General features: G+C 35.8%; 2 protein-coding genes across 3 annotated transcripts in view; one reads left to right on the top strand and one right to left on the bottom strand.

Annotated features, from left to right (window-relative positions):
• LOC138325635 (UMP-CMP kinase-like) overlaps nucleotides 1-8,379 on the bottom strand; it is a 30,573-nt gene extending 22,194 nt beyond the window's left edge. The window contains exons 1-2 of the mRNA XM_069271424.1: nucleotides 8,300-8,379; nucleotides 1,226-1,429 (exon numbers count right to left, since the gene is read on the bottom strand). Coding sequence (XP_069127525.1) covers nucleotides 1,226-1,312 — 87 coding nt within the window. The 5' untranslated portion in view covers nucleotides 1,313-1,429; nucleotides 8,300-8,379. The remainder of the gene's footprint in view (nucleotides 1-1,225; nucleotides 1,430-8,299) is intronic.
• A 10-nt stretch (nucleotides 8,380-8,389) lies between these two features.
• LOC138325631 (SCL-interrupting locus protein homolog) lies at nucleotides 8,390-25,652 on the top strand. Of its 2 annotated transcripts, none has more exons than XM_069271420.1 (16): nucleotides 8,390-8,440; nucleotides 10,896-11,041; nucleotides 11,342-11,446; nucleotides 11,852-11,967; nucleotides 12,217-12,320; nucleotides 13,788-13,850; nucleotides 14,573-14,820; nucleotides 15,125-15,208; nucleotides 15,567-15,653; nucleotides 16,192-16,339; nucleotides 16,841-16,941; nucleotides 17,300-17,387; nucleotides 17,688-19,813; nucleotides 20,180-20,336; nucleotides 20,822-20,955; nucleotides 21,305-25,652. In XM_069271420.1, the coding sequence occupies exons 2-16, from the start codon at nucleotides 10,908-10,910 to the stop codon at nucleotides 22,380-22,382; spliced, it is 4,773 nt and encodes a 1,590-aa protein (XP_069127521.1). In that variant the 5' UTR covers nucleotides 8,390-8,440; nucleotides 10,896-10,907; the 3' UTR covers nucleotides 22,383-25,652. The 2 variants fall into 2 exon arrangements, with proteins under 2 accessions (XP_069127521.1, XP_069127522.1); XM_069271421.1 differs by lacking the exon at nucleotides 8,390-8,440 and adding an exon at nucleotides 8,793-9,048.
• The last annotated feature ends 414 nt before the right edge of the window (nucleotides 25,653-26,066 follow it).

Here is a 26,066-nt window from a genome sequence, read left to right as displayed (position 1 = left end):
CTAGGGCCTTAGGGGAACCTACAAATGAAATTTGAGAAAGATCCCTTCAGTACTTTGTGAGAAATAGGGATAACAAACTTTAACTATCAAAATCCAAGATGGCTGCCTGGCGGCCATCTTGTTAACCGATTGGTCCCAAAATGCAATATGCACAACTAGGGCCCTAGGGGAACCTATATATGAAATTTGAGACAGATCACTTCAGTACTTTCTCAGAAATAGCGATAACAAACTTTAACTATCAAAATCCAAGATGGCTGCCTGGCGGCCATTTTGTTGACCGATCGATCCAAAAACGCAATATTTACAACTAGAGCCCTAGGGGAACCTACATATGAAATTTGAGAAAGATCCCTTCAGTACTTTGTGAGAAATAGCGATAACAATCTTTAACTATCAAAATCCAAGATGGCTGCCTGGCGGCCATTTTGTTGACCGATCGATCCAAAAACGCATTATGCACAACTAGAACCCTAGGGGAACCTACATATGAAATTTGAGAAAGATCCCTTCAGTACTTTGTGAGAAATAGCGATAACAATCTTTAACTATCAAAATCCAAGATGGCTGCCTGGCGGCCATTTTGTTGACCGATCGATCCAAAAACGCATTATGCACAACTAGAGCCCTAGGGGAACCTACATATGAAATTTGAGAAAGATCCCTTCAGTACTTTGTGAGAAATAGCGATAACAATCTTTAACTATCAAAATCCAAGATGGCAGCCTTGCGGCCATTTTGTTGACCGATTGATCCAAAAATGCATTATGCACAACTAGAGCCCTAGGGGAACCTGCATATGAAATTTGAGAAAGATTCCTTCAGTACTTTGTGAGAAATAGCGATAAAATGCTTTAACAATCAAAATCCAAGATGGCTGCCTGGCGGCCATCTTGTTGACTGATCGGTCCCAAAATGCAATATGCACAACTAGGGCCCTAGGGGAACCTGTATATGAAATGTGAGACACATCCCTTCAGTTCTTTCTGAGAAATAGCAATAACAAGAATTGTTAACAGACGGACGGACGGACGGACGGACGGACGGACGACGGACCACGGACAAAAAGCGATTTGAATAGCCCACCATCTGATGATGGTGGGCTAAAAATGCCTAATAATATAGGCAGGTTTAGCAGACTATGAGAAAATTTGCCCTCTATTATTCTCATATTACCAATCATTTTTACTTTAAACCTCACCAAAGACGGACCTTTCTTACATACCTTAACTATCTTTGCACATTGTGTGCCCTTTCCTGCCCCAGGTCCCCCAAGCACAAAAATAACGTTATATTTAGCTGGATCAGCCATAGTAATCACGCCTCCTGTCAGAAATTTATTCCCGATGAAATGACGCAACTTGGGGGCACAACGGCAAAAGACTGAACTGAAAATCTTGATTGTTGCTGGATGTTCTTTTCAAATGATCTGGAAAATAAAAAAATAAAGAAATATTTAAGCAATAGGTAATATATAGAGAGAATACATGGTTAGTATCTTACAATACAAGGTTTATTTTGGTGTGCGACTTCGCCGAGTCATCTCGGCTTTCTGTGTCGAGCACCAAAATAAACCTTGTATTGTAAGATACTAAACATGTATTCTGTTTATCCTGCAACTATCATGACATTCAAAACACAGAAAATTGCCAGTTATTTACTTGGTTTTGCCCGAAACGAGACGCGTCTTTGATGCGGAGGAAAAGATTCATTCATTAAACCGAATGAGTGTGTACTCCTTTTTACTGTCGTGGGAAATATATAAGCGCATTCACAAATAGGCCGGGATCTAGGAGTGGTCTACGTGCACCCCCCCCACAACTTAAGGAACCAATGTTTTTCTGAAGCCTTATGACCCACTGATAACGAAATCGAGAGGTAACATTGTATAAACTGGGATGAACTTCCGGTTATGACGTCATCAAGATGGCCGCCATCTCGAATTTCACTAAAGATTGAAAAATAGTCATAACATTGACATTTTTCAACCGAAGAAGACAAATGAGGCATCAAAATGACCACAATAGAACAACAAATACATATCAGGACCATATAATCCAATATATGTAGTTATTTCTACGCAGGAAATGAAAAAATCGGATTTTAAGCTCCAAAATGGTAATTTTTTAGCAAATTTTTCATATTTGGCTTGACGCAGCAAAAATGTTTGTCAACAGCAAACTATTATTTCTAATCAGTTATTTGACCTCTTATCAATCAGTAAAAACGACACCAACAAAAAAAAACAATGTTAACATTGCATAAGCTCCGGTTATGACATCATCAAGATGGCCGCCATCTTGAATTTCACTAACAATTGAAAAATAGTCATAGCATTAACATTTTTCAACCGAAGTAGACAAATGAGGTATCAAAATGATCATAATAGAACATCAAATTCATATATGGACCATATAATCCAGCAATATATGTAGTGATTTCTGCGCAGAAAATGAAAAAATAGGATTTTAAGCTCAAAAATGATAATTTTTTAGCAAATTTTTCATATTTGGCTTTACGCAGCTATAATTGTTTCCCAACAAGAAACTATTATTCGTAATCAGTTATTTGACCTCTTATCAATTAGTAAAAACAACAACAACAACAAAAATATATAGAAATTCAAAAGAGAATTATTGTTATATCATCATTTGGTTTACAAAACATCACCGGGTGCGTATACAGGGTATATGCTTGCTGTTTTTTCCAAACCGCTGACACTACAGTTTCCGGATGTCTTAGAACTTCCTGAAAATAACATTGGCAATTGACGATCCATATCTTAACACATTTGAATTTTAAGGTGGCTTAATATCTAAGTGGGACTTGACAATTTCCTAACAAAATCCATTTTCGTGTTCGAAAGTTTGTAGACTAGTAGCGTCTCAAAATGAATTTTTACTGCACAACGCCAACTAATAGGGTATCAAATTAAAACTGAAGAAAGCATTTGTTTCCGTTAATACCACAACACTTTCCGAAATTTGTTTCTTTTAGAAATAGCGCATCCACTGTTAACTTTATTTTTCTGTGTGTAACGTAAGGAAATGTCAGATGGTTACTGCAGTATCACATATTTCTTTCAATAGTTCTTAATGATAAGCATTATCTTTGTGAGTGCTTTCTCGCCAGAGTGTCGATGAGCTGATGTGACATTACATTACCGGTTTACCATCGTGGTTCTAACTTCTCAACCGTCCATGGCCAGGGGTAACATCAAGAACATCGGGTTCGCGGATGTGGGAGCTCATCCTGTTTTCAACCTAGTGATTCACATATCGTATATGATGTTGCAGACCTCTCCGGTAGGATGGAAAAGACACCAGAGCCACATTCTGCAGGGGGTTGAGTTGCATCTCCTTTTTAAAATATAAACTTTATTTATTTTACATCGATTGAGAAACAAGTTATGCAACTTATGTAAATCACTCTTGATGGCCCGGATGTAAGCGCGCGAGGGGCGCGGAGTGCCCGGAGAAAACCCACGTGATCGGGCAGGTGACCCCTGACCTTTTCACGTCCGTGCCGGGGATCGAACCCCGGCCGGCTAGGTGAAAGGCGAGTGGCTTAACCACTACACCACCCGATCACCCATCTCCTTAATTCGTATGAAGCACAATTCCTCATTCTTGTAAACCCTCAGTGACCATAGATGACACAGGTGAATTATTTGACGTCATAAATGAGGTCTACAGTGAAGTTCCTCTCTTTGCCAAGTCTGGAGAGCACTGTAGAAAACTTTTTCTGGAGAGTCTTCAATGGTGTATCCACGCATACACCAGATGCGACACAACCAGTACCTTCAAGGGACATGGGAAAGTCTGACCAATGAAAAACATTTAACATTTATGACCTCATTAAAGACCTCGAGGATATCACCTGTGCCATCTATAGTCGCACGAGTGTCCACAAGGTTGATGAATGGTGCTTGAATCATTCCACCATTCGAAGAATCTGGATCTGGTGTAATTTCCTGAGAAGTCTGAAACAGCATATACGATATGTTAGAATCTGAAGGAGATCCCACATCCCTGAACCTGTTGTTCCTGATATAAACTCTGGCCATGGATGGGCCATGAAAGATGACAGGCTAGAACACCACTGGTAATGTAGTGTCACATCATCTCATCGACATCGAAGACGACGCTCTGGCTTTCGACGAATTGGATACTGATATCTCGATTACTCTGATTTGGACTGCATGTACCAGCTACCAGACATGCCGAGTCACGTCAGAGGATAGTGCAGTGAGGTGGGAAAGCACGCACAATGATAATGGTTATAATTGAGAACCAGTGAAAGAAATATGTGACATTGTGGTAACTATCTGACATTTTGCTAATAATATGCATAGGCAATAAACGAAACTGTGACTTGTCCTACCCGAGGCTAGATATTCTGTCAACTTTACATTCATGTTTCCTACTTATAAATCGCCAATAGTCAAACTTATTTAAGGAACTTGTAATACACCAGGAAACTGTAGTGTCAGCGGTTTGGAGTTAGAAAAATAGCATATACCCAGTATACGCACCCGGTGATGTTTTGTAAACTTAATGATGGTATAACAATAATTCTTTTTTGTATCTCTATATATTTTATTGTTTTACTGAGTGATTAGAGGTCAAATAACTGTTTACGAATAATAGTTTGCTGTTGGTAAACATTTTTGCTGCGTCAAGCCAAATATGAAAAATTTGCTAAAAATTATCATTTTTGAGCTTAAAATTCGATTTTTTTTATTTCCTACCTAGAAATCACTACATATATTGAGTTATGTGGTCCCGATATGAATTTGATGTTCTATTATGATCATTTTGATACCTCATTTGTCTACTTCGGTTGAAAAATGTTAATGTTATGACTATTGTTCAATTGTTAGTGAAATTTGAGATGGAGGCCATCTTGATGACGTCATGACTCATATCCGGAGCTTATACAATGTTAACATTGTTTTTTTGTTGGTGTTGTTTTTACTGATTGATAAGAGGTCAAATAACTGATTAGAAATAATAGTTTACTGTTGACAAACATTTTTGCTGCGTCAAGCCAAATATGAAAAATTTGCTAAAAAATTACCATTTTGGAGCTTAAAATCCGATTTTTTCATTTCCTGTGTAAAAGTAACTACATATATTGGATTATATGGTCCTGATATGTATTTGTTGTTCTTTTGTGGTCATTTCGATGCCTCATTTGTCTTCTTCGGTTGAAAAATGTCAATGTTATGACTATTTTTCAATCTTTAGTGAAATTCGAGATGGCGGCCATCTTGATGACGTCATAACCGGAAGTTCATCCCAGTTTATACAATGTTACCTCTCGATTTTGTTATCAGTGGGTCATAAGGCTTCAGAAAAACATTGGTTCGTTAAGTTGGGGGGGGGGGGGGGGCACGTAGACCCCCCCTAGATCCCGGCCTAAAACAGTACCAGTAATTCTATTCAGTGTGTAATATGACTGAAACAATATGAAAATACTCAAAAAATAATAATCACCCATCAAAGAATTACAATTATGTACTTTACAATACAAACCATTGCCATGATTGAAGAAAGAGACAACACCACATTTGAGATTTTCGATATCCTAAGGTCACGTCACGTTTTAGCGGGACTGACTGACGTTTCATTCATCGAAAGGTAAGAGTTCGGGGTCAAGTTAGAAAATGTTCCTTCAGATGTGGAACAAATTCATGTGATCATACTGACGGATAAAGCATTTCGTATTGACGGATAAAGCACAAGTTTATCCGGCAGTTGTTATCCGCCATGTTCAGCAGTTATTAATATATATATATGTATATATAAAGAGATCAATCGCAGATTTGTTTTAGTTTTGATTTATATATATATATATATATATATATATATACCTGATTCGGTGTAATTAGTGCTCAGGTTGCTTAAATTGTTTTAACACAGGGAGAGGGGGTGCAATGATGGATGAACCAAAATGAAAAAATGTGGACAAAACAAAAAATTTTCTGTGCTCATAGTACATTAATCTGTCACAGTAAACCATCCTCGATATTCCAGGGGTTCCGATCACTTACGATCTCTACACCCCTGGACTATTTCATAGTAAAACTGGAGGCAACAGAATAGAACAGGTAACTTAGTCATTTGATGTACATCAAAAGAGCCGTATAACGGTACACTGTGGTTGACTCTGTGGCTTTGATGTTAGGCGTCGCTCTCTCTGTAGTCTTCAAATGAAATATTTGCTTGCCTGTGATTGGTCAAATGTTTTCCGCTGAGCTGCCTTCAATTTCACTATGAGATAGTCCAGGGGTGTAGAGATCGTAAGTGATCGGAAGCCCTGGAGTATCGAGGATGACAGTAAACATGCACATGCCTTTCATCCTTTGAGATGCATTATTTTGTTACAATTCACATATAAAAGACTTGCAAGTTCATGTAATATGGGATGCAATAATGATGTCAGAGGCAACACATGTTGTAAAACATTTTTAAATCAATAGGATGGGAGCATTTACACAATTTTAACACTTCTCCAAATAGGAAGAAGGGCACTTGTAGGGGGAGATGCACTAATTATGGCGAATACGGTAACAAGAAATTGAGACGCTGCTGAGCTTTCTAAACAAATAGCAGTTTAATTATTTGGCCAGTCGCGATCAGTTGCTCCAACTGAATGCCTTTCAAAATGATATCAGGAACAACATATCTTAATTTCTTTGAATATTTGATTCACAGGCTTGAAGAGTCATTTGTGATTAGTCTGAGTAAAATTAAAAGCAACTGGAAGATCATTTATGAGGAAACATATTGGACCAAAATAATGTTCCTGTTAACACTTTAACCCAATAAGCGCCCAGGGCGTTTAAAAATTTAAAAAATGAAAAGGCACTAATAAGACGAAATAATTCCAAAAAAAAACACAGTTTTGTGTAGTTTGGATCTTTATTTATGCCTGAGCAATTGAAATCAAGGCCTCAAAAAAGACCTTAGAATATGTGTCACCCAGGTATCGTCTCCATTGCTAAAAAAAGATCAGATTGCTCTTGTAAATGTCCAACAAAGAGCCACTAAAAGAGTTCACTCTATTGAAAATCTACCATACCATTCAAGACTTTAAAAGTTAAGACTTCCCACCTTAGAATAAAGACGTAAAAGGAATGATGTGATCGAAGTCTATAAAATTCTGAATGGTTAAAATAAGTGAGCTACACGATTTTTAAATGGAGATTCTACAAAGAACGGCACACGACACCTCCAAAGCAGATTGTGGATGAACACAGTTATGGGTACTGACCACAAGCGTAGATTTTGTGATTTTGGCTTGGTTTTTGAGGTACCCATTAGAGGCGAAACGACATTTCGACCGGACAGGGAAATGTCTACCTAGCATAATTTTCGTAAATTTCTCGATTTATCAAGCCATAACTTTGTCAATACTTGGTCAATTTTGTTCATCAAGCACTCAATGAAAAGATGATTTTTTTCTCTTTAAGGTAAGATATGTGTCAATGGTGTATGCCCATTTACAAAAAAAGTCTGTTTTTCTCGACCGCCGAGTTCATACCTTTGATACTATAATATATATCCTATGACAGCATGCTTCGATCAGGTATCACACAATAAAAGCGAAGGGAAAGAGTTACAGCATATGCACTTCACACTTCACACACGGCATACAAAGAAGGTCATTCTTATCCAGGGTAATTGCATACTTGGACGTTAATGTAATCAACCAAACAATCAATCAGGCTGTTCATTGTAGTAACCACAGAAGTTTGACGTTCTGTCAATAATATAGGCCTATAGTATACATGTATAAAAATACCTCTATATATTATAGGGGTATTTTATATATATGTATGCTATATGTTATTGACAGAACGTCAAACTCCTGTGATTGTACTGTACTGCTGTATGTCAAATGTAGTGTCAACATGCTGCCTGTTCAGTTTTCTTATTGAAAGAACGTCAAATCCCTGTGGTCTTTCTATATTTAAAAAAAAAATACAACACCAATTTATAATCTTGCAATGACAAATTGTGCATGTTTACACATTATTAGCCAAGATATTATGTGATAGGTATTAAAGGTAGATTTGAGACCGAATTGTCTACTTTAAAATAAATTGGGACGACATGACTTCATCTATATACAAAATATGGGACGAAATATCTCAAAATTGGACCGAGTTGACAAATTAAATAAAAATGAAAACATAACAGGTACACTTGTTAAATCCAGATTGACAGCTGATCATGCATAAAGGCAAAATATTCTACATACTAAATAAAGTTGAAATGAAGAGTCAACCTACCAAGTTTCCCCTGGAAAACGTGTCGACGTGTTCCACTTGCAATCGACGCAACCCGGTAAACTGCAACCGGAAATGATTATTTTGACATGCGCATTGAATTATTTTTTTTGAGTACGAAGCGCCAATGTTTTCCTACAAAAGGTAAGCAAAATGTTGTATTTAAGACATATTTTTAAGGAAAAGTGGTGATCGAAGATTCCTTTACCTCAGAAAATGTTTTCGTATATTGCAAACTTATTTGAGATACCCACGGAAATCTGAAACATTAGAATTTCATACACGTGAATATTCTTGCTACAACGGCTTTAGCATAAGCCGACTTCCGGTTGTAAACAAACATGTTTTATGATATTTTATACAGAAATACTGTTTTATTTGGATAATTTCTATATCAATTACGTATTTTTCGATAATTAAGGGTATCTTCCTATAAATTGTTTGCGTAAAAACTTTGATTTTGCTTGCTTTTGAGATATTCTGTAATATGTGTAGTTCGCGGATGACTGTAAACATGCCGGGGCGTGTTTCAGAGGGCTATGAACAAGTGTGTATTAGCCAAGTGCATTACAATATTATAGAAAGATCACAGCAAGTGTCCAGAAACATGACGAGGGTTTAATTCGATGAGCCGTATGATTTGCACAAGATTTACCGATATTATTGGAATTTTATATCTGGGTGGAGTAATGTGATTTACAAATAACTTGCAACATGCACATTTCTTGTTACAATATGTGCTCTGTCGTGAGGTATGTATATAGGAGATTGGAATGTCATGGCTTGTGACTTTATGAACTAATGTATTTTGTCAATGTTGTACTCACAATTTGAGCAATATAGACAAAGTGAATTGCTCAGTAAATACTAATATTGTACTGTTCATGGTTTAGGATTATTTTATGCTAATACTTATGAGAATCTGTGAAGGAATGTGATCATGGGTAGATTGACTATAACAAGGGATCATGAGAACCAAACTAAAATTTATACCCGGTTGAAACAAACATGCCTCAATCCAATGAGAATAAATCTGTCAAACATTATTTTGCTATGTTACAATATATATATGATTGTTGTCTATAAAACATCTAGGAATTGTGTCTATACCATATGCATCATTTTTGTTATATCCTTTGTTAAATTGTGTTTCTTTGATATATCATAATTACTAAACACAATGTATCATATACGCACTATGTGTTGTTGATTCAAATGTATAATTTGATAATTAACACAGTGATCATGACAGCATATCGAACTGACTATCACTTCGTCATAGAAACATCCTTTTTAGGGGATGTGGATGTGGTGCAGTGGTAGAAGGTGCAGGTATGTTTGACTGGGCAATTTGGTGCTGTAGATCGTGAGTTTGAGGCCCAGATAAGGCATGAGTCAATTTAAAAGTGTCATCCTTTGTTAAATTGTGTTTCTTTGATATGTTATAAATACTGAACACAATGTATGCACTATGTGTTGTTGATCCAAAGGTATAATTTGACAATTTACACAGTGATCATGTCAGCTTATCAAACCGATTATCACTTCTTTGATATGCATGATTTTATCTCTATTGATGCAAATGATGCCAGATAGCATTCGTCCCTAATCACAAACAGCTCATATTGTACATGTGGTAAAAAGAAATTACTACAGAGCTTTTGCTCACTGCTTTGGGAATGGTGACCATGGCTTTGACTTTGGGAAAATGTGCAACAAAACCAAGATTTGTGGAAAAAATATGAAATAGGAAATAAAGCACAGCGAATAAGATTTTTTATTTCCAGTGTAGCTTATGTACTTTTCTGAAGCCAGTTTAGAAAAATTCAAGCCTTAGCCAACTAAGAAAAGTTCATGTAATATTTTTGGATAGTTATCAAGAAACTTTGACTTGAGGAAATTAGGCTTGAATTGGGAAAAAATTTAGAGACTTTGCCATGGGGAATGGGGCCGAATTTCGGCCCCAAATCTTGCTGGAAAAAAAACCTGTACTAATATCAAAACTAGAAGTGTAATGATTCACCAATGGATCAATGTATTGCATCGCTTGGTGGTGCTACGATGCATCGTGTGCAATTTATTAGTATTACGATACCTAAAATGAAAAATTGAACATTGGATTATCTTCCTTGGTCAATGACGGCCGAATGTTTGTCAGTGGCTGTTGCCTATAACGCTGCTTGCTGGTCTTATTTCAAGTCTGTCTACAAAATCTAGTATCAGAACACAGGAAATGGATAATTATTTAAACTCACGCCATTTGTAATAAGTGTAAGCAAAAGCTAAAATATTCCGGAAACACAACCAACCAACAACACATTTACAACGACACCACAACATTCAAAGTGATATGTCTACTGTAAACCAAATGTGAATGGGCCTACTGAACATGCGCAAACAACATTGACTTAAAAATATCGCGTTAGTTATCGTATTGTGAACATATCGTGATATGTATCTAGGGTTCTCACTAAGTTTTTTAATAGAAAAATATCCACTATATATGCCTAAAATAAATAAGCCATGAACAGGTCTGACAGTCCTATGATTTTATTAGATTCAGATTGTTTCACTATAAATATATTTTATCTACTTTCAGATCTGATTTTCAATGGCAATGCCAGGGAAGGTGAAAAGCCTACCCAACAACTTTCAGATGCATCCACATGTTCACTTTGAATCATTACCTGTATCCTCCGTAGAATTAAATAAAAATGGAGATCTATCACAAAGACAGAAGAAAAGGTAATTATTAATACTTAGGTGTTAAAATAATTTATATAAAAAAAAGTGATAATATCTGCATGGGCCTGATTCCTTCACTCACTGGATTTTTTTCTCAGCTGGGTAATTTTGATGGGAGTCAATTATACTCCAATCATGCAGCTGTATTAGCTTTTGTTTTTTGATGTTCAAACAAAAAATGAAAACAATATGAAATCATTTCTAGAGTATGAAGTGTTAAATTAAGAGATCATTTAGGTTACACAAAAAACAAATGCACATAATTCCTTTTTGTAGGATTCATGTTATTAATTTTTTCAGCTCGTCAGATGAAAATGAGATGTTAAAGTTTCCACACGCCCGTGCTATTTTGTGGGATCATAAAAGTATAGACACTCCAGTGCAGCTTCATATATCCTATTACAGGTTTGTCTGATACTTACACCAGTAGTATACAGTAGATGTCTTTTGACTATTTATTTCCGTGTGATAATTAAAAAAGAACCTTATGAAAAATATTAGTTTCAATTTTCTCATGAAGAGAAAGCTCAAATTATAAATGTGTTTCCAACATAATAAAAAAGTCATTTTCTAAAAGACATTTCTTTATTTGGACATCAGGAAAATGTTAAAATACTAAAATGAGTATACGTACCATACTAAAATATATTGCATATATATATGTTATAATGATCTGAGAAATTAATGTTACACGTATAATGTTTAGTAAAGAAGAAATGTAGTCAGTTCAGGTGTTTATTTGAAGTAATTAGTGGTACATGTAGTTTATTTCCTAAATCATATGTGTGTATTGAACATTTTCTTGAACAGGAAGCCAAAGTTATGTGTACTGGAGCGTGTGATTCGATTTGCTCAGCGCCATCTACAAAGTTCAGGCCAGCAGGAAAGTTCATGTGCATTGGTTGGTTCACTATCCATAGATGAAGGTAGGTCATGATCAGAATGTCTTGTTTTTAATTTATTTATCGTAGAAATTGATATATACCTTTTCTTTGATTAGATGTGATGGCTTCTTCTAATCTTTGATTTCTTAAATTATTGGCCTAGGGAAGCTCAACTCAGAAGTTTAGATTTATCAATATATGCCACACAGTCTTTCACTGTATTTAGGAAAGCTTTATCTAGCTCTAGTTATTTTGAGTGTAGTGATTTTTATTTATTTCCTTTCATTGAAGATGGTGAAGGTGTCAAGTTTACCCTTGACCGATTTGACCCTGGTGGCGGGTTGACCTCTAGTGTGGGAGCCTTGACCCCTGGGGATATGGCTGTTCCTTTACAGGTTAGTAAAGCTGATAATGCAAGTCAATAGGTGTAATATTCATTGAGCCATAATATAATGCATTGTAAATAAACTGAGACAGGTTTTCTGTCTGTACATGTGTTAGTTGTCATATCTGGCAAAATTTCTAATTTAATGAAACATTTTAATTGGACTGCTAGGTAGCAATATAGTTAATAAATATCCCTGAAGTTATATTTGGTATTGAAAGCTACTTATACTTTATTTGATAAAAATACATCTTTTAGCTTGCATGTTTTATTTCAAAGTAGATGAACAACTCAACAATTAGTGTATAATTAATTAAAAAAGATATTCGGTTATGTAAAGTTAATTGCAAGTCAGAGATATGATTAATTTTCATTATTTCAATAAAAAAACAAATGTTTACACATTAAATATGATTTAAATTTTAACATTATTTTCATATTTGCTTCACTGTAGCCTTAAACCACATTTAATGATACTATGTTATGATGATACACGTAGTTAGGAATGAAACACTTATACAGTACCAATACTTAAAATATTAGGGTCGATAATATAAAAGTTATCTGTGCATTATCATGATATCGTAAGGGCCTTTAAAGTGTCAAGGATAGGTTTGTAATGTAAGTGACCCCAAAAATAGTTATTTAGGGGGAGGGGGGGGGGTAAGTGACCACTAATACTGAACATGGATAGGGCTAAGTCACCACAAATAGTGATTTAGGGGGAGGGGGGGGGGGTAAGTGACCACTAATACTGAACATGGATAGGGCTAAGTCACCACAAATATTGAATTAGAAGGTTAGAGGTAAATGACCTGAAATTCTAAAAATAAAAAAGGCAAAAAATGGATGTGTATTTGGGACTTGGGTAAGTGACCAGATGATATTTTCCTTGTAGCTTTATTAAAGTAATCTCAAATACTAAACTACATCTTCAGTAAAAGTTTAAGAAAATGAAAAGGAAAGTTCTAATGCAATTCACACTTTGATGAAAGGGGTTAAATATTTGAAGATTGTAGTATCTTATATATACTTGTTCGGATCATAATGATCTGAATGAAAGGACAGAGATGTAATAGTGATGTATATATGTAAAATATTGAGTTTAATTTTTGGATAAAAGTTATATGATCACCAAACTGATCTAGGTAGTGGCAAGGGGCAGAATGGCCTAGGTAGGTAGCAATAGACCACACAGAGTAGATTAGATATAATAGCTAAGTAATCTTAATGTCAGACTAATGTTGGCCAGGTGAGAATTAGAGTCCAGACATTACCTGTACCTGTATATTCGGGTGAGTGACCTCAGGTGTATTAAAGTACTATAGCACAGATTTATTCCAAGTTAAGGTCATTTCTAACTTTTACTGTTACATTGTACCACCCTGACTCTGTACAGAATTGCACTATTTATATATACTTAGTAAACAGATGTTATTAATGTATTTATTATGTGGCATTTGGCTTTTGTTCACAGATTATGGGTAACAGTAAGAAGGAGAGAGAGAGTTCTATAGATGATTATCTCATGGGATTAAAGGTAAGCTGTTCCATAGCTGACAATTAGACACACAGGATTATGATGTCATGCTAATCCCCGAGGGATTATATAGGAATCTCATTTTAGGCAGAAGACAAATTAAAACGATTTGTTACCAACTGTATATTATTTAAATAATAAATTCCATTTCACTACATTTTTATAGTCAAGTTTTTCCATCTTTGTAACGCTTTAGAGATATTTGTTAAAATGTTTAGTGCAATAAAACATTAAATGATATTCTTGCTGCGAGGACATTTTTCCTTTGAAAGAAAGAAGAAAAAAATTATTCTCTACACAAGATATCAGCATTTTTTTAAGTCATCCAAAAACAACAAGTTAAAAGCAAATTTTATTTTTTGCAAAATTTGAAATTTTCAGGCATGTACAAACTATTTATTCATTGAATAGTTGGTTAATGACTTGCTATTTCCACTTTAACTCAATCATCTTGAATGCCCTATTAGTCTGTACTCAACTGTTGGTGTAATGCGAAAATCATTATAGGAGTGCATCTAATGTTACTTTGATAGACATATGACATATTGTAATTTTAAAAATATAATTATGATGGCGAAGGTATTTTGTGATCCATTGCAATGAATTACAATTTTTCAAATCCTAAACCATCATAGACAATGAAAATTGTATGTAAAAAAATCATGTGACTCTCTAGTATTGGTACAAAATATCAAATTCATACTCATCTCTTTGCTGTACAGGTGCTAAAACAGAGATGCTGTGCCAAGGAATCGCTTGATTTAGGCAGTTTCCTGTTGGTGAAAGGCTGGTGTAACTTTTTCTCCAGTGGAGACAAAAGTGTGCACCATTTGGAGTTTGATATCATTACCATGGGTACAGAGTTCAAAGCTGTACCTATCACCCCGGTCCCTATAGTGCCTACTGCTCTGTCTAAAAACTTGTCAGGCCCAATGAGCCTGAGTCATCTCCAGGGAGAACCCAAGACTGGGTATGCATTTGTTTTGAGCATCTGTTATATTTTTAAGTACATATGAAAATGGATAAAATTTCACCATATTTGATTATATCTGTGTCTGGACACTGGCAATAGATAAAACTAGATTTATTAGTTTATCTGAAGAAGTTTTAATTTTTCCAAAAATAGGTATGTATCATCAGCAAAATAATATTTAGCACTGAAATTTTAATGAGCCTAAACATCCAAATTATAGTATAACAATGAAATCTCATAAATATAAAAAAAAAAGATAATTTATCGATCTTGTTATTTTACCTTTATCATTGTGTATTAGCTATCTTACAATGGACCATACAAGAAAAGTGCTACTCGTGTTGGAGTCTGATCCTAAAGTCTTCAATCTACCTCTTGTTGGAATGTAAGTATCATTCCTTTGTTTCAAAATCTTTCAGAATTTTAGACGGTCTTTTCATGTATTTTTTATCATTCCTTTGTTTCAAAATCTTTCAGAATTTTAGACTGTCTTTTCATGTATTTTTTCCCTCAAAATAATCATGGATTAAGAAAGGCTGGCAATGAGATTAGCTTGGTGTAAATGTGATTTAAACATTTAATGTGTTTAGTTGTGATATTTTAAAATAAAGAAAATATGTCCCCTGTAACCAAGATCTTTATGATCAAATTCTGTATTGTATATCAACACAAGACCAATATTCTGGCACTATGCCAGAAGTTTGTCAAAACTTGGCAGTATATGTGCTCTCTGTTGTTTACAGATGGGTGAGCGGTGTGCCGTTTGTGTACAGTCCCTTTGTGTGGGCGGCATGTCTACGCTACCTTCACAACTCAAGCATAACGGACAGGTATTTAATCTTAACACATTAGAAAACTTGTAGTCGTTGATATCAATATTTTTTTTTTTTTTTAATATTATTTTTTAAGTATTATTTTATAAGGTTTGTTGCAAAACAAATTCTATCTACTGTCAGTCACAAATAACCTCTTAATAATATTTACAATGTGCATAAAATTAAAACATATTTATCTGTTGTTTTCAATCTGGAAAACTTTCTCTGTTGTGAAATTTTTACTTCAGCATCTATCTCTATTTGTATGTTTTATAACTCTTAACGTTAGAGTCCATCACTATTATCCATGTAATTTGCATATTGCCCCTCCCCACAATCTTTTCCCATAGTTCATACGGCCCTGTCCACACAAAGTTAAAGTTCATCATCATTTGTTTTCTTGATTTATATGTTGAATATCACATATATATCACAGTACTATATTAATTCAAATAAATGCCTCCATTTGAGATTGAACCAGGGACCTTTGGCTTACTAGTTTAACATTCAACTGAACTGAACTGTAATTTACATTCAAACATGACTGTTTCAGGATTTGTTCCCCTCCGGAGCCTTTCCTCCTTGTTCTCTACAGCCCTGTCCATTCTAAACCAGAGTTTTATGAACTCAGTACTATGTCCGGCACCTCTAAGATGGACTTTGATCTCCTCACAGGATATGAAGTTGTCAGCATTTCTAAAGTAAGTTATTTTTAGACAGGAAAAAACAGACTTTTAAAAAACTAATTTTCACTTTAAAAAGCAATTTATTTTTAAAAAAAGCTTTAACAAATTTTTTTGTAATTTGTCATTATTAAAGAAAAATATGATGCAACATGCCACTTCATGAATTCTGAGCAATATTTCACTGAATAGTATTATTATATACTGTATGGCTGGTTATTTCCTAGGAAGTACAGGTCAAAGTTTTTGCAATATTGACTAAAAGCAAGAAAATCAAATTTTGATGGTTTCCAAATTTAGCGATTTGTCTATAAGGTCTTACATAACTCACTCATGACAATATTCGACTGATCAAATATACGTGAAAATAGCAATGTCCATCAAATTGCATTAAAATAACAAACTAAGTACCTCAAAAGTTAGATTGTAGCTGAGTTATTGTGGCATGTCCATATGTCATGAAATGAATATTACTGTCGTACTCTACTAAACAATATTTAAATGTTATTTCACTTTTAGTCTAACAATCCTAATGCTACTTTTGATGTGGATTTAAATACTGTGAAAAATGGCCATAAAAGAGACGTGTTTGATGGTGCTCTTCATCGATTTAGTGAAAGGTAATTCATCTTTTTGACTGTTAAGTGTAATGTATGATTCTATCTGGAACAAATTGTTTTATTACTTTGTAATGATACAATAGTTTTATCAAAAATATTGTACATTGTATTAAAATTTTCCTTTTAAAAAAGAAACTAGCATAAAAAATCTCAAAGTCTTATTCATGGTTACAAAGATATACAGGGGAGCCCATGGTAATTTAAACTTGGATACAGTATATTAGAATATAACTTGATTTGAAATAAAGCAAATTCGAAGACTACATAATTCATTCTCTTACCCTTGGTTCTATAGAAATCAAATTTGGGTAGACAGATCTTGATTTCACTGTACATCATGTGTCATTTGCCTTCACAGTTGTCCAAGTAGTGAGTCTACACCAAAGTCAACTCCGAGCAGTGATGAAATTACACCTAGGAATATCCCTGCTCCTCACAGATCTAAGGTAAATTCCTACCTTGTATATTTAGATTCTCTGCTCTGCTCATAGCAGACTTAATAATCTTTTTCTAAATACTCACAAGTATCATCTGTAATATACTTTTGTGTCATTTATCGCATTTAGTATCAGAGAAAACCAAGTAAAGTTTTATAAGTACATTGCTTTTGTAGACATTGAATCTAATACAGCTTTGATAGCTGTCCTGGTGAATTTCTCGCTGTATATGTACACTCCTAGAAAGATTTAAAACATTAGTGCTAATAGTTATAGATTAATAATTCTGTTTTCTTTTCATTACAACAGTTACCTGCAATGATGCCTATGGTTCCGGAAGTGTCCTTGCTATTTGGAGAAGATGGACAGTCAGGTATCTTTGCTGATAGTGGACCAAAGAGAATGGCAATCAACCAGGGACGGCCACAAGGTGTTAACAGCATTAAAGACTTTAACCCCCATCGTCCACTGACCAACATTCCTAGTCAGCCCGGTATGCCTGCCTACTCTCAGCAGCCGCCACATTACTCTGGCCACAACAGCCAGCAGCAACAACGGAAGATGCCACTTCATAGCCACAGTGCTCCAGAGCTGAACCAGCTGTACCAACAACAAAATCGTCAGCCTCGTCCACATTCCACAACTGGTACCCAGGGACCACCTGTCAGTAGAGGCACAGGTCAGCAGGGTCCGCCTGTTAGTCGAGGAAATGGCTCCCAGGGACCTCCAGTCAGCAGGAGTGGTGTTCATACCTATATGGGCAATATGGTGTTGTCTGAAGAGGATAATCAAATGTCAAATGGTCAGCCATTTTACCATCAGAACACAACACAACGTGGAATTTCACAGCCACAGACAATGACCTATGATACTCCCAGCAGTGGTCCTTTCCCTGTCTCACAAGGAATGGCAGGTCAGTTCCAGCAGCACAACCAACAAGTCACCACAAACTGTAGCAGTATGCCCCATCCCCAACAGGTGCCATATGTTGACCACAGTGGTCAGCAACAGCAGCATGGAAACTCAGTGCCAAGAACAATAGATGCCATACCTCATCACCAACATGTACACAGCATGCAAGGTCAAGTGCCAAGACCTTATCAGCCCCATGTGCCAGTCCATCCACAACCCCGAATGTCTCACCCAGATCCTAGGATGGGGCAGCCCTTCACAGGCCCAACAGGCCCCACAGGACCAAATAGGATGCACCAGGTTCACCAGCAGCCTAGAGGCAGTCAGCCTCAGTCTGCTTTTGTTCATCATGAACATACACCAGCCTCTCATGGCCAAGTTTGCCCACCCTCCAATGGGCAAGTTTGTCAAACCTCCAATGGACAAGGTTATCCTATGTCAAATGGGCCGGTATATCAGACATCAAATGGACAGATATACCAAACACAAGCTTCCAGTGGTCAAGTATATTCTGCTCCCTCGGTCAATGTCCATTCCACTGCACCGAATATGGGCATGGTTTCCAAGGAGCAGATGATGACATCACAGTCAAATGGACAGATGTTTGCCACGCCTCAGCTATCCAGTGGCGGTGTACAGGGAAAGTCCTCTCAGTTTACCCCAGTGTCTAACGGACAGGTGACCCAGGACCAGCGGAGGTCAACTACAGAAGGTGACAGCAGCAAGTCCAGTGATGATAGTGGCCTTAGCTTCACGCCAGAGAAAGGAAACAATGTTAAGGCTGGCGCTTCTCCTCCTGATGGGCCAAAGGAGTCTAATGTGCCACAGGCTCTAGGAGGATCTAGTATCAACTGGAACCAAGTTCCTAAGGAGGTTTACCAGCTTCTTCTGCAGCAGGACGCCCAGCTCAAACAGTTACAGTCCCAGATACAAATGCTCATGCACAGTCAGAGTGCTTCCACACAGTGTACAACCATGACAGACTTACCACAGTCAATCAACTCATCTGACACTCGCAACAGTTCAGTTGGTGCGACTGCTGAGGAGAGTAAACAGACAAACAACATGTGTTCAGTGGGAGTCAACACCACAATACTGCCACAGAGTAAACAATCTGTGATGCTTCAGACCAGCCCTCAAAAGGCTCGACCACAACTACAGCATAAGGTCTCCTCATCCCACAGTCAGTCGTCCAGCGATGGACCACACCCATACAGTCAGCACACAAGTCACCACTCGAGTGAGGACTCGCAGTGTAGCCTGGGCAGACAGAGATCTTCAGGGAGTAGTACTGGTCCTAGTGAGGCCTCCAGCTGTAGTAACGACCCTAGGACACCTGCTGAAATTCGACACAGGGGCATGTTGCCACTGAACAGCACAGAGCGAGAATTAGAGGAAGTAGATGTCTCTCAGGGTGACCTTTCTCATGTGATGGACAATATGGCCGTTCACAATCAGACTGTAGATAGTGTCCAGTCAGAAATCATTGTAGATCTACCAAGCTATCAATCATCTCCTTCCAGGTGAGTTCATTTATCATATCAATGTTGTCGTGTTAAATTGTGAAAATAAGGTATGTTTATTCAATCCAGGTGTTTATAAACATGTGGATAAAAAGCTGTGCAAAATGATATTTTGAATGTTTTATTTTGATTAGCAGAATTATCTGCTCTTTGAATTATAATCAGATATATATTGTTACATTGGTTATTACATAGTATTCAGAGAAATATAAAAAATACTTCAATGTAAACAATCATTTCACAAGAGCCTACATTTTGCAGAATTATAGACAGAAAGCTTAAGAAATATCAATAAGTATCTACCAGGATTGTGTATTACACAGAAACACTCTAGTTTTAAACTTGATTTCATTTTGTCCTTTGTAGATCTATAACATCGAGAGAGACTGAGTCAAATGAGTTCAGTAAAAGTCCACTGTCTGCCAGCATGTGTGGAGGAAACGTTGGGGAGGGGGACTCTGATGATGAAGGCGAGAATGTACATGATGATAAAAACACGAAGCAGTACTATGACAGACTGATGGTGAGTCATTCAGTCAGATTTTATTGAATCAGTTATAAAAGCTGTTTTATTTTCCACTGCATGACTACTATAACAGATTATTTGGACAATCATAAAATTCAAAAAATATAATAACAAGTTCTGTAACTTCTCCTTGATCTGGACATAAAATTTTGAAGATAAAACTTATTTTTCATTTTATACTTGTCCAAAATACAACCAAATATTCTCTGTACTACATGTCTTAAATAAAACTTCAAGCAAACCAGTATTTGATCATGTGTAATGGCAATGTTTTCTGTTTTTCTGATGCTGTTTGAAACATTTTTATGACTGAAGTAATGTATAGCCATGAATTAATCATTTGGTTTTTAGTAACATATAAGGCTTCAATTCTGATGCTTCTAACATAAGTATTGTTCATAAGTAATCAGCAGTACTATAGCTACATTACTCTTAGTGTCAAAGTGATTACTTTGTAATAGCTGTTGTCTTGTTTGATGTAGGACAACATCCATAAGATGCTGAACCAACAGAGCGTGAATGACACAGAAGGAATGGACAGTGGTCATGTGGAGATGACCAAGGACACACTACAACAGAGCATCATGTTAGGACATCATCTAAGTAACATGCAGAGGTAACTGACCAAAACTGACCAGTCACATGTTTATAAGATCACTTGTATTTTGATATAAGAACATAAATACCAAGCTACATGTAGGAACTGAAGACTTTATTTTCCTAAACTAGGATTATAAGGATGAATACTAATTTAAAGTTGAGAGGAATTTGAATGACACATTTTCCTATGACATTCAATGAAGTCATAATAATAAGAAAGGATGGCACAAAGCTAGATTGATCACAATATACGTCTTGGTAATGTTATGCAAGTGTGGTATTGCAGAGCAAACGTTAAAACCAGACTGAAAAACTGCTCACATCATGACATATTGTGATTAACTGTTGTCTATTCTGTATTGTAGATATGATGTTTCCAGTAATCCTGCTGACACTACATACATCCCTAAGATCAACTACATGTCCATGTTGTTTGATTCCGACTCGGATAGCTCCATGGAAATAAACGCCATGGCGATGAAATACCTCAACGACGAGCAACTCACTCAGATGAGTAAAGCTCATTCACAAGCCGCACGCTCAAAGGGCATGGCAAAAGGCGGGAAAGAAAATCAGCGGCTCGCAATGCTGAAACATGTACTTCAAAATGATAAGGATTCTACCCCAAATGTGACTACAATGGGTATGTCTCCGAATGATATGACTTTTGCTACAAGGAAATACATGGAGAAGCATGGCCTCCTTAGTGAGACAAATAGTGAAAGTGGTGAGAATACTTTGATGGACGATACATATCGATTAAAATTGGACTACAGTACCGCTACCTCCGGATCTGATACGCCCGCTCAGGTTACCCCAGAGGTTAACCGACATAGACCTGTAAAGGGCCAGAGTAGGACCCCTAATAGTCACTATCTGTCTTCCAGCCCTTATGTGCAGAAGGAGCAGTTTGCAAATAATACAAGAAGTCCCCTTGTAAATGGAAACAATAAAGAGTATGGTAGCCCTTGTGTAGAAAATCCACGAAAAATAGGGACGCCATATTCCAATTTTGTACCAGTCACACCTAAAAGTACTCCGACGCGTTCTGTTCAGCAGTTCATGTCACCCCAGCAAGTTCACACTCCTGTACGAACCACAGGTCGCTTGGATGGGTCACAGGAGCGTGACGGTATGATAAGTAATAGTGCCACACCGACCCGTCAAAATATACAGATGAATAATAGTGTCACGCCTATACGTCAAAATATGCAGCCTAGTAATAATGCCACGCCAACTCATCAACATGTACAGGCTTCATGCCAACAAGGCCACAATGACTACAGCAGTCCAAGGGGAGACAACCGGCGGGTGGTGGCTGGGGATAGAGTACTAAGTCCAATAGCCAGAGAACTTTCCCCTCCCCCGGTGTACCAACAGAAGGAGGACGACGATAACATTTTAGATATTACTCGTCTAAAAACACTTCCAAAACTATTATAATGTTGATTGTGTTTAGTCGTTGTAACTACCAAAGATTGAACGGTGTAGGTGGTGCTGATATTAGCCAAAGTGTTTTTCTAGCAAATATTTTGTATCAGATTATAGATAGGCATTAAAAAATTTAGCTCCTTTATATTATTTTAGGTGCAACATTGACAATGCATAGGAAGTATTATCAAATAATTATAAGTCCTCAAGGCTTCATATTGAAATGATCTGAACATTTAAATGTAAATAGTCTTAGAGATAAAAAATATATGCACATAACTACGACAAATTTTGATACTGTGATACCCTGTACATGTTGTTTTGTAAATACAGTATCCATTTCATGTAATATCCTTGTGTCTGTATATAAGACAAGAATTCAAAGTAAATTTGGCATTATGCTTATTACTGAATTACTGATAATGATCTGATAGATGGTTCGTCTAGATCTGAGGATGATTGTGTTTGTGAGTTTGATCATCAATGGAGGAGGATTGATGTTGTCTGTAGATGATACTTGTCGGTGAATGTGTCAAGCTTATTGATAGAGAGTTAATAAGCTCACTAGCAAATGATTCAAATTTAATGAATGAAAGTTAAGCTCACTAGTGTATGAAACCCATTAGTGAGTGAGAGTCAAACTCCTCTGTAAATGAGAGTCAAGCTTCTTTGTGACTTTAGTTCTATTAGTCAGTGAAATGAGAGTGATGCTTATTTGTAGATACCGAGTACATTCAAAGTTGAATTCTGATCATCACCTTTTTCTCAGATTGTAAAAGTAAAACTATCATGTCTGGGTTTCTTTTAATTGAGTTGTATGATGATAACACAGGGACAGGGCATTTGTATAAATGTTTGAGAAGCACTTGTTGTGTACAATGATGGCACTGTTTATTTACGATCCTCATGTCATAGGATCTAGTTTCTGTCTGTGATATTTTGTGTTTCTGAGATTTTTTTATTGTGCTTGTTATATGTCTACCATCCCTTACTATCAAAATCTCTGCTAAACATAAAAATATAAAATATTGTTTTTACATTAATCAACATTACTGATCTTTGATATAGAAACAAGTATTTTTATCACACACACCCTTTGTAAAAGCTTTACAAAGCATAAAATATTTGAAAATTGTGTGAGCTAGAAACTTTTTGGACATTTCATAAAATAATAAGAAAATGATCTTTTTGATAATTTAGAAAGTAATCTTGAATAACCATTTGATGCAATAAAGAGATTAGGTATTGCAATCTGTTTAGGGGCTTAAGACAAAAATGATTGAAAGATCATGTGAATGCCAAATTCTGCCAAAAATCTGTGGTCAGATTAGTTTTATATGTGTATGAACTTTTTACTGCAAGTTCAGGTTAACAAGAAAGTCTAATTATCCTTAAAAAAAAGAAAATTGATCTTCAATACAGATTCGCTTCTGTAGCTGAATAATGTACCGGTCATGATCAGTTTATTTGGAAAAGATTTTACCAAATATATTTTCTAAATTAAATAGCTTGTGAACTGAAACTGTATATTCTGAAGAAGAATCTACATGTGTACTCAAAGCCTGGTATATTTTTCTTCATAAGAACAAAGCATTCCTTCCTATCATGTTTAACATATCTTGGATATGCCACATATAGTGCTACTTGTGAGTGTTTTAATTTGAAAGTGTTTGGACTCTGTTAATGTGTTCTCAGGGTTCTTTAGTGCCAGTGTGTTTCACAGTCTACCATTCACTTACTAGTAAAATGTTTTAAAATAGAGGTACGTTAAAATTTGACACAATAGCGAAAGGAATTTATCTTGCTCAAAATTTGTTTCCCAAAATACTCAATTCTCTCCGTCCACCATTCTTGTCAGCATGTACATGAAAATCAATTTGTGCATTAATATTGTCATCAATGATTAATTGGTACTCAAAATGGTGAACTTGCCACTTAAACATGATGACACATCAACAGTTAATGTCAATTTAGAAATGTCAATCTTGATGTGTAAAACGTTGCCTTTTGTAGATCTAACCTTGCCTTTCAAATAATGTCGTATGTTTTAATATGGCAGAGCGGCTTCTATAAAAATGTACATGTACTATTTAAACTAATGCTGAAAGTCATTCAAAGGATGTAATTTCTAAAGAATGAAACTTACTTGATATTTTTGACAATAACATTCTTGCCCTGTGTGTCTGTTAGAATGAGGTACAGGGTATGTTGGGGACTAGCTGTGTATGTGTATGGTTACCAAGGTAATACATCACAATTATGGAACGAAATGGGAATGTAGATTACATTCCATCATTCTAATTCTTTTATAAAATCATCATAATTCATTAAACAAGTGAATCTGAAAAACGTCCTAATTCGATTTGAGATCAGTCAATTAGTTTAGATATTATTTATTTATACCTTTAGTATAAGAGTTAGTTTAGTGAACATATATCAATGTATATCTGTAGGATAAACTAACCAGAATAGCTGAATGATCTGTTCATAATTACTGTCATCAATGGAAATTCAATAGAAACAACAGAAAAATACTCTGTTAGAATAGTAAAAGTCAAACTGACTCACATTTATTGAACTATTTGTATATCATTCTTGAAGGAAATACATGTAATTAGTAAGTTGGAGACAGAATCATGGGAAAAGAATTCAGGTTTCCAGCAAATGCCATTGAAATCTGGCACAATGAGCAGTTGTTTTATATCCTTTTAATACTTCATTGTCATGTTAAGAACTCCTGAAGATCTAATCATGTAATAAATGACATTGAGGTTTGTCTGTTTTCTCAATTTTTGAACATTTTCACCTTCAATTATTATTATCACTACACTGTAATTCTGCATAAATTTCAGATCAGATTCAACTCGCTTTCTAACTTAATGTATTGAGTTTGTGTAGTGATGAATTTTGTAATATAGATGCATTTTCAATATGTTCCATATCTAGTTGTGTTAAAATTGCTACCAGATGCAACTGTGCATGCTTCAGAACTTAACTAAATTCAAGGTCATGTGTCTTTTACCTTAAAAAAAGTTTTACACTTTCATGGATTTTGTCAAGAATGAGCACACAAAATCAGTTTTAAAACATCTTCAGTCAGTAATATTGTTACAATTTCCGATAATCCGACATGAATACTGATGGTAGAATGTCTAGATATTTGTTTTATATCTGTTTTAATATTTTTATGTATTTGTTTAATGCTATTTATTAATTTATGAGTTATTTTTGTAGAAACTGTAATGAACAAAAATATCTTAAAATAAATTATTTTATAACCTGTATTCTGTTTGTTTTTATTTGGTTCACATGATACCTCACAATCCTGTACATCTTTGAATCGTGATCTACAACGAAACACTTGGATTTCACTCCTCCTTCATGATGACAAAACTATCTTTATTAAGAAGTACTGGTACTTCCTTACAAAGGTTTGTTTTTATTAGTTTAACATCCAGGGTCATGTAAGTACTTGCCAGATTTGTTGGTAGAGGAAAGCCATAGTACCAAGAGAAAAACCATAAGCAATCAGAGCCTGGCAACAGCTCCAAGATTCGAACTTGCAGCCCAGAGGTGGAGTCTTGTGGTAATATATCGGGTTTTAGAAATGAAGTAGCCCAAGTAGTGCATCGTCGGTTACCCACGTTGATCAGCCTATGTTCTGATATATATAAACGGCGGGTAGTGGAGTAGTGG

The sequence above is a fragment of the Argopecten irradians genome, chromosome 6, assembly GCF_041381155.1.
Source record: "Argopecten irradians isolate NY chromosome 6, Ai_NY, whole genome shotgun sequence".
NCBI classification, from domain to species: Eukaryota; Metazoa; Mollusca; class Bivalvia; order Pectinida; family Pectinidae; genus Argopecten; species Argopecten irradians.
The sequence above is the reverse complement of the archived record's forward strand: the minus strand, read 5'-3'. Positions and strand labels throughout refer to the sequence as shown.